Source organism: Mercenaria mercenaria, chromosome 15 (genome assembly GCF_021730395.1).
Source record: "Mercenaria mercenaria strain notata chromosome 15, MADL_Memer_1, whole genome shotgun sequence".
Lineage (NCBI taxonomy): Eukaryota > Metazoa > Mollusca > Bivalvia > Venerida > Veneridae > Mercenaria > Mercenaria mercenaria.
This window is the reverse complement of record NC_069375.1, coordinates 47,073,766-47,083,675: the sequence shown is the minus strand read 5'-3', so window position 1 is coordinate 47,083,675 and position 9,910 is coordinate 47,073,766. Positions and strand designations below refer to the sequence as shown.

Sequence of the window (9,910 nt, the reverse complement as noted above, 5' to 3'; positions counted from 1 at the left end):
ATACGGGGCATATACGGACTTGTATTTTCTAATATACGGGATTCGGATTTTTTCTGTATACGCATGATATACTAAGTATACGGATCCCGTACTTTTGTCATATACGGGACATATACGAAACTGTACTTTTTGATATACGTGCTACGGACTGGTCCCGTATATGCATGGTATACGCAATATACGGATCCCGTACTTGTGTCATATACGGGGAAAATACGAAACTGTATTTTTTATTATACGGGCTACGGACTAGTCCCGTATATGCATGGTATACGCAATATAAGGATCCCGTACTTGTGTCATATACGGAATGTATTTGCATCTGATATACGGGGATATACGAACCTGTAGTTTTTGATATACGGGCCAGGTTTTTCCCCGTTTATGCAAGATATGCAGAGTATACAGATTCCATATTTGTGTCACATTTAGACTGAATTTGGTTTTCGTATTCGGGGAATTCACGGACCAGTATTGCTTAAAGATACATTTACCAGACTTTTCCCGTATATGCATGTATAGTATACAAATCCCGTATTTTTCTTTTATGTAAACTGATTTTGTATATGGGCACACACTGAAAGATGACAAAATGAATGTCCGTGATACCTACAGCAGAATACGGTATGTTAGAAAAAAGCAAGACAAAGACAGGGTATGAGAAAAAAATCATATTGTTATTAATTGGAGACATGTCAGATTAAACTAACATTTTATTCAACTTAAATACTTTTTAAATCAGTTTTTCAAACGGTTATGAATCATTTTCATTTCTTGTCCAAATGAAATAAGCAGAATTAAAATGTGAGTAATCAATAACATCAAGCATTTCTTTATATTATTATATGTTCATTTCTGATTAAAAAACTAGCAATTCGCACATTTAATTCTGCGCGGTTGACTCAACAAATCAGTTGAGTATCACTTCTTTTACTATTGTCTGTACATGTTTTCGTTATTCCCATGAATGCTGATTACCGCTATAGGCTTTTCGATTTGCCGTCTTCTAAAAAGAGCAGTACACCCTTCCTAATGTCCGAATATGTACTTTAAAAAGATGCATGTTGGTTCTGTACTGGAACACGATATGTAAGCAGGTTACAAATGATGAACCACATGGAAATATTCAGTTTCCTGATCTCAATAAGTATAAGCTTTTATCTGTTGTTACGAATGTCACTGAGAACGAATGGCTCATCCGGGCTGTATGTTTAAAGCATAAAAAGTGCAGTTTTGCAACTTTTTGTTAAAAAGTTGAAAAAAATATTCTCCAAGGCCATAAAAACATTTATGATCGGGCCAAAAATTTAGGATAGGTTAGGATACCGGAAACAAACAATTTTTTTTTTACACCTTAGATGACTCAAATCCCATGGATCATAGAGTCACAGTCAAAACGGTAATTTACTGACAAATTGTTATTTTTATTAACCTTTACCCTGCTAAATTTTTATTATGGACTGGTGCATCATTCAATTTCGGCAATACCATTTATTATATAAAGGGTTATTCACTGAAAATGTACTGACTGAATAGCGAACAATGCAGACCATGATCAGACAGCACGGCTGTGCAGGCTGATCTTGGTCTGCACTGATCGCAAAGCCGGAATCACTTGCCGCCAGCAGGCTAAGGGTTAATTAAGATACAATATTAAAAGTTTATTGTTATGAAAATAATTATGCTTTATATGCATTTACAGTGATTCCTGTAACGTAGTTAATACTTGTCCTGTATTGAGAAAAAAGATGATGATAACAAAATAGTAATTATTATAACTGGGAGAAATCCTATAAGACCTTAGTGAAGTCACACATGTCAATTGATCAAAACAATGACGTTCGGTTAAGCTCTTCTGTAACTTAAATGAAATACTTAAAATATACTTTTGCATAGCCTGTGTTCAGACCCTGTGTTTTGTTCTCAGAAGATAACTCCTAAGACTATTCAAATTTTGTATAATTATGTCCCTTTTCTTCTCAAAACACTACTGGAATTTTAAAGATCGGCTAGAATATATAAGAGAAATTAGTTTTTTAAAACCGTTATCTAGTCTTTAGCCAGACTAACTTTTGCACTGCCTATATACATTCGATTTATGCATCCATGGTTAAGTTGCTGACTTGAATCACTTGCTCTCACTACTTTGAGTTCGAAACCTCACATGCGGTGTAGAATTCTCCATGTATGTTAACCGTCAAAGTGGCTAATGAAAGGTCGTTGGTTATATTCTGGTTTTACCCTTGAGTATCAAATGCATGTGCATGTTTAAACTGACCACAGAAGAGCTGATGCTGAAATATTTATTTTAGTTTATATATTGCACGGAACGTCTAACTGCATAGATCGTATTACTAATATTGATTTAAAATTTAATTGATAATACATGTATAAACATTACACTGTGTCTCTGTAAATCAAAGTAATAAATCGTACATGGTATATTATGCAACTATAAATCGTCAGAAGTTTTAATTAATTTGTTACTATTGGCATAAAGTCAAACTAAGCGCTTTTAAAAACAGTTGTAAGACATTATTATGAAACATAAACTCCTGTCATGTTGTTCATAATAACCAACATAACTAACAAACATTATGAAGGATGTGAATGAAAAAAAATCAAACATCTGGTACAGGTTATTTGAAATAGCTCAATTACTATTACTTCCGGTCAGTTAAGGGTGGCTATTGGTGGTATTAATCAGTTTTAAAGATATTATATAACCCCAGAATCCCATTTTATTTATCTACAATGATGAGCCAGGTGAGAAAAAATCAGTATCAGTATGAAGAAAGAAATAAACATTGTTGCAGATTACTTGATCTCAAAACTTTATGAGTGTAAAGTACAAAAAGCCGTTTCTGCTGACAGGTCATTAGTGTTATTTGAAACTTACATTACTCTTACTGGTCTACCCATTTCACACATTTAGTGCAGTTAATAAAGTCTTATACGCCGAGCTTAAAGGGAATAGCTGGGTTCATCAATCTTATGTCTATCAAATTTTGAACATCCAGTCATAACTATTGATATAGGCGAGCTGATATATGATATATTTCTTACTGGCTGAGAAACGCAATCGTATAAGTAAACCAATCCAAAAATAACTAAGGGGATATTCAACTAATATTATACGTTGATTGGCCTTATCTGATGATACAGTGTGTTGTTCCTAACGCTAGCAAATGATTGGCTCTAGAATAAATGTAAACATAATTTAACTCATACTGTATCCGGGATTCCGAGGCCAATTGTGCCTGACGTAAGACATACAATACTATAAATACTAAAACTATATTTTGGTGTACATTGTTAATAATTCACCATGGCTGTTTTGGATATTACAATCATATTATTACTCCTAAACTTTTGCAGTGTAGGAAATGCCAGAGTTATCGAAACTACTACACTGACAACTGAAGGAACAACAATGCCTGTGTTGCCATTAAATGAAAGTACAACACCGACTGCAACTGAGGAAACATCAAATCCTGGATGGCCGAAGGATAGAACTACCACACTTACAATTGAAGAAACAGAAAGAATTCTGCTGTGTCCAAGTAAAACTACCTCGCTGACAACCGAAGGAACAACAAGATCTTTGTTGCCATTAAATAGTACTACCATACTGAGAACACCAATACCAGAGCTGATGCCATCAAATGAAACTACCACTCTGGCAACTGAGGGAACTGAAACACCTGTGCTGCCTTCAAATGAAACTACATTATTGACAACTGATATTCAATCAAATCTAACGACTGTCACAACGGAATTACCGACTACAACAATTCCTGCTCTTTTAGAAATTAACGTTCTGGATTTGGCATTCATCATGGATACGACAGGAAGTATGGGCTCATATATTGATAGTGCACGACAGAATATTCGTACTCTTGTTGATAAAATTGCTGGTAGAGACAACACAGACCTTCGCGTGGCACTGGTTGAATACAGAGACCATCCTCCACAGGAGCGGACTTTTGTAACTAGGACGCACGATTTCACACGTTCCATTAAGACTATGAAAAGATGGCTCAGGAAAGCGCACGCACATGGTGGTGGAGATGGACCAGAAGCAGTAGCTGAAGGGCTATATGATGTTGCAACTAAATTGTCTTGGAGACCAGAAGCAGCTAAGATTAGTGTTTTGATTTCAGATGCACCACCGCACGGACTTGTGCCTTCGGAGGACAGGTCATTTCAGGAAGGATCTCCAAACGGCCATGACCCTATTGAGATAGTGCGTGATTTAACGAAACGTGAAATAACATTATATTCAGTTGGATGTGAGCCCTCTATAAATAAATATAAAGATTTCTTTATGATGCTGGCGTATTCAACTGGAGGTCAATATATTCCGCTATCAGATCCTGAACATCTGATAGATGCTATTATAGGAGGGGCTCAGGAAGAGATGTCGTTACAGAAATTCTCAGAATATGTGGAAGAAGAAATTAAAAGAGTCACAGCGATTTGTGGAACGGTTGATGAAGGAAGTATAGCTATGTATGTGTATAACAAATTGCACAAAGAAGGTGCAACGTCTAAACAACTTTTAAGAAACAATAAACCTCTGGAAGGTGCTTCTGACTTTGCACTATCGCTCGCATCGTCAGTATCTATGGCAGATGTTAGAAAGGTATACGAAAAAGTTGCAAGTGATCGAAGGTCCACATTCGTTGACGGCGGAATGCACTACAGTGAAAGTATGCCTGCATATATGCCGGCCAGTAGATCAAGACTTGAAAGCGCTGCTCGATATGACATAGGAGGACATGAACGTGCTCCAATTGCGACAGATATGTATGCTAGTGAAAGCATGCCAGAAGCTTACTATGAAAGTGAATATGGTGTAAAAGATGTTGATCTATATGGTGAAGGAGGACCTGATTCGCCTTCAGACATGACAGATACATATGCTAGTGAAAGAATGCCGGAAGCTTACTATGACAGTGAATCTAGTGTAATAGGTACTGATCTATATGGCGAAGGAGGACTTGTTTCGTCTTCAAGTATGACCGATGTTGGAGAGTCATATTCCACTGTTGAATCCGCCGTTAGTTTAGACCAAATAATGCGATTAGTGAGAAAGAAAACGGCTAAACTTTCCGGTGTTTAATAGCTGCATATACTGCTGCGCATTGTATATAACTCATTAAAATCGAATTTTGTGTCTCCTCCAAAATAATGTCTCAGCGGGGAATAAAATTCTTGTCAATATTGTTGTAACACTGCGCCATTATTTAAATGATATATACAATTGTGTAGACAAAATGGTGAAATTCAAAGGGATATCATATTATCATACCTTTGGCAAGTACAGTTTTGAAACGCTTTTAAATATTGGTCGCAAGATAGTTAGTTATATATCATGGGTATATATATTATTTTTAGTGGCGGAAGTGTGATACGCGCACTCGATTTATTACACCTTATTACAAAATATTTTCTTGTTTTTTTATTGGTTTTATTTTCGCAAATTTTGTTTGCATTTTATCTTGCAATTTGTAGGTTTTTTCAAACTTTTTGTGCCGCCTACAATGTGTTAGGTATTACATTTATACGTATAGACATCAGAGGCGAATTAAAAATTAATTTAGGCATAATGTCTTCATTAATAATCAAACATAACATATGCATAGTATAGGATCCAAACATATATGATCCTATGATCTTCTTCTGTTTGAAAAAAAAAAGAAATGAATAATGGAATGTCAATAACTCTGCTTGAAACAAGTGTTTTGTGATTACTTGTTCAGACACACATTCTGCTACAAATGAGTGGTAAACTTATAGTTTATATATTTAGCTGATAATTCGGGATATGTGTAACTTGATTTATATCAATTTAATATGTATCTACACTTTGCATTTTTACCTTAGACTTACACAGTCTTTTGAAATCAAGTAATCTGTCATTATGTTATTTTCTTTCTTCATACTGACACTGACTGATAATTTTTCAGAAAACCATTTTCTCTCTAGGCTCATCTCAAGATACGTAAGAGTCAAAGATGAGAAATACTGTAGATATAGACCCTGACATTTTCATTGATAGAAATACATTAAATAAAGTCTAGAAATTGATTTCAAAGTCCTTGAAAATAACAAAAATGATTTTACAAATGTGCGATGTATGATAGTTTTGCTATTATCAATAATAGAAATTTCAATACTTAATTCAAAGTTGTGATCCGCAAATGTCAACTCTTGCCTTGGGCTAGTACTTTAAAGCAGAGATATTTATTAGTTTACTTCCCTTGCAATTACTCAATAGAGTAGAAAACGAAAACGGTTTAAAAACAATATTATACATTTTTGCTCAACAAAATCGTTTAGGATTTATTAATATGTGTTTGATTTACCCCTGAACCACTGGTTCCTATGATTTTGTCAACTTACTTATGGTAAAAATTAACTTTTAACAAGCCGATAATAAAATGAAATATCAGTAAGTATTTTATAGTGCAGATAATACAGTTTTGCTTGTATCAAAATGTCACAATAGAAGCACATTTGTAATACAGAACACCTGGTAGGATTAGTAAAGGTGCAATTATATTGATCTCTTTTTCCTATGCCTAAATACTGTAATTTTTTCCAGAAAGTGCTATTAAAGAGGATTTATAGGAGAGATATTTGTTTTGAAGGACTCTTAAGACTATTTACTTCAACAGTTCCTGAAAATGCACATGTGCAGGTAAATAAGTTAAGTGGGACTTGCTTGAGTTCTAAAAACACTTAACTTGCAAATTGCAAACGTTATTAAAAATCAATTTTAAGCTTTGTACAAGACATACAGAAAGGATGATACGTAATAAAAGCGTTTATCTAAAAAAGCTGACTATTTGAAATGCTCAGATTTAATATTAATGAAATATTTTTAATACTTACGAGCTAGATGATCATCATTGCCCTAATGTGCCTGTTTATCAAATACATGACACTATTAACTAAATCAATGAACAATAATGTGAAAGCTGTTAAGTCCAAAGCTGACTAGTTTTTAGCTTTGAAAATCTTGGATCGGGAAAATATGTTAGATCAAACGGAGTACGACATGAACTGTGCCATGAGAAAACCAACATAGTGGCTTTGCGACCATCATGGATCCAGACCAGCCTGCGCATCCGCGCAGTCTGGTCAGGATCCATTGTGTTCGCTAACAGTTTCTCTAATAACTATAGGCTTTGAAAGCGAACAGCATGGATCCTGACCAGACTGCGCGGATGCACAGGCTGGTCTGGATTAATGCTGGTCGCAAAGCCACTATGTTGGGTTTTTCATGGCGCGGCTCATATCAGTTTACTTGGTTGCTGTCTATACTTCCAAAGGATCTTCTTAATGATTTTATAATTTACCTGTCTCTTACTGTTTATAGAAACGTGCTACAGTTATAATAATTGACTTGTTGAGGAACATATGTTTTCATTTGCAAGAAAAATACAAATTATGTTGTAAGCCACAAAACGTGTCTAATTCAAAAAGGTATCAGCTGGTTAACATAGCAGCCATTCAATTGGCTTTTTTCCTGCTTTTATATTTTTTGTTAATAGATACACTTATCTTTAGATGCCGATATTTCTTGAAATATTCCCTACAGTTTCAATTAAGTTTACAAATTCATACTGTCGACTTTGAGTTAATTGTTTTCGACATATCAACATACGCTAACATAAACTGTCTACCGAGCGGTTTTGAATATTCTTTATGTAACATTCATGCTACACTTCAAATGTTGTGATTAACACAATGATGCATAAATACATTAATTGAAATAATCTAAGTTTTCGCTACTTTTGAAAAGTGGTTAATCGAACGACGAAATTGCCTTGAATTTTTATCATAAAAAATGAATGCAGAATTTTGTAGGTTTGCAGCTTTTCGAAATTTTATATGGTTATATTAACTCAAGCAATTTCATTGGTTTAGCAGAGACATTCATACATCGATAACCATTTTGAAAATGGTGTCATTGCCGGATATTCGCAAACTGGCGACAACTTTCTTACATATAATTGTGTGTATTTATTTTCTTTGTTAGATCCGATTATCATGGCATTGATTCAAAATTTGTTAAAAAAACTTTTTTTCGATGTTGCGAGCAAAATTATTAAAAATTGAAAATAACGGTGCGATATTATTAACTTACTATGAACTTTGTCTGTATACTTTTACTCTTTTACTAATTATGATAAGCAGAAACCTCTCTTTGAACTTTTATATTAGTATGTAAAATTGAAGAGATATTCATCAAACAAATCAAAGTATATATTTTAACAACACTGGGTTATCATTTTCGATGTCTCATATCAAAAGCTATAGGTTTTGTTGTTGTTGTGGTTATTAGATTGGAGGTGTTTCTTTTTTTTTCTTTTTTTCGAAATTTCAAAGTAAAGTTATTATGTATATATGTTTCCGGTTAGGCATTGGAACAAACGTTCACAGATACTGTCATATCAACCTTAAACATATTAAATTTCTTTGCAAAGCCATAACGAAACTTCAGAACATAATTTTGCACAAACAATTCAAACGTTTTCTTGCAGTTAGCACCTAAATATTACTACAGGAAGCATATTCTAAGTATTTTTGTTGGTATAAGGGGAAGAGATGAAATGCTTACCTTCTGGGAGGTCAAAAACAAAAACGGGTAATGGTTTGTTTTATGTCTTCGTGTCTGCTGATTATAACTTCAAATCGACACAAGTATAAGTCATATGGGAACATTCTGGCTTTTGATGGTAGTAAAAGATATCCGTAAATATTATGACAGGCATTTTGGAATGAAAATATGCTATATCCCATGCCTTCAATTGCTATATTGAACCAAAAATGCTATTTTGCAAATAGTTTAAGAATAACTGAAAGTACATTTCTTAAATTAAGGGGACAGTAAGATAAATAGATCTATCTATCAATATAGACATATCAAAATTTCAGTTACGCACAAATATAATTTTATTCATTTTTACTACAAAAGCCCGTTTTTGAAAAGTCATATAAAACACATGAAAGATGCCTTTTAAGAAAATGAATGTATATAATCTATAGAAATAAAGAAGTGTAGATTTGATTAATACTAGGAAATGTTTAAATTTCAAACGCATATTAAATGCTTTTTTTACGATAGGGCACGACAACGCCATTATTATGTTTTTGTTTTCATTTTCTTCACATATAATGTTTTTGGCTAGTTTGTAAGTTTTATATGTTGTAGTGTATTTTTGTTGGTTTTAAGTCATTAAACGAGCGAATCTATATGATAGTATAATTTGGTTTTTACTGATATTGTGGAAACTTATCAACAACATATTGTTCTAAGAGCAGACTAAATTTCAAAATGTACGTTCAGTAAGTTTCAAATTACTGGCAAAAGTACTAATGGCGGGTTAGCCGTTTTATTCAGAATAGTATACAGTCAAAAGCCTTTACTTTGCGTTTGTTTGCTTTTGTATTTTTGATACGCTGGTTAATACAAATGTTCGCAAGCATCATTGATATTACATATGGTGGTACATATGTTCATGCTAATCAATAGTTTTTTTGAAATTAAAGAAACGGGAGGACTCAGAAAATACGAATCTCGGAATATTAACAAACAGAAAAGAAAATACATGCAAGTCAGTGTACAGTTATTTACTATATGACTGGTTGGAGGCCAATTGTTTCTAGACCTAACGTTCAGCCCACAATTTCTATTTCCCTACAAATAAATAAACATTTCTCATTAAGTTCTATTTATGTAACAAAATCTTACACATTAATTGTCTGATACATTAAAATATATTTATTAGTCTATAAACATATCCGTTTAGTGTTACCAGATTTTATTAGCTATACATTTCCAAACTGCTTTCAAGCGGCCATAGCATGAATATGATATCGTATATGTGTAGTCCTG

At 33.6% G+C, this 9,910-nt stretch overlaps 1 protein-coding gene across 1 annotated transcript; it reads left to right on the top strand.

Moving 5' to 3' along the window:
- Nucleotides 1-3,235: 3,235 nt before the first annotated feature.
- LOC123552496 (uncharacterized) lies at nt 3,236-9,269 on the top strand. The gene has a single exon (XM_045342210.2). It carries the CDS (start codon nt 3,329-3,331, stop codon nt 5,123-5,125), a length of 1,797 nt encoding a protein of 598 aa, XP_045198145.2. The 5' UTR covers nt 3,236-3,328; the 3' UTR covers nt 5,126-9,269.
- Nucleotides 9,270-9,910: the final 641 nt, after the last annotated feature.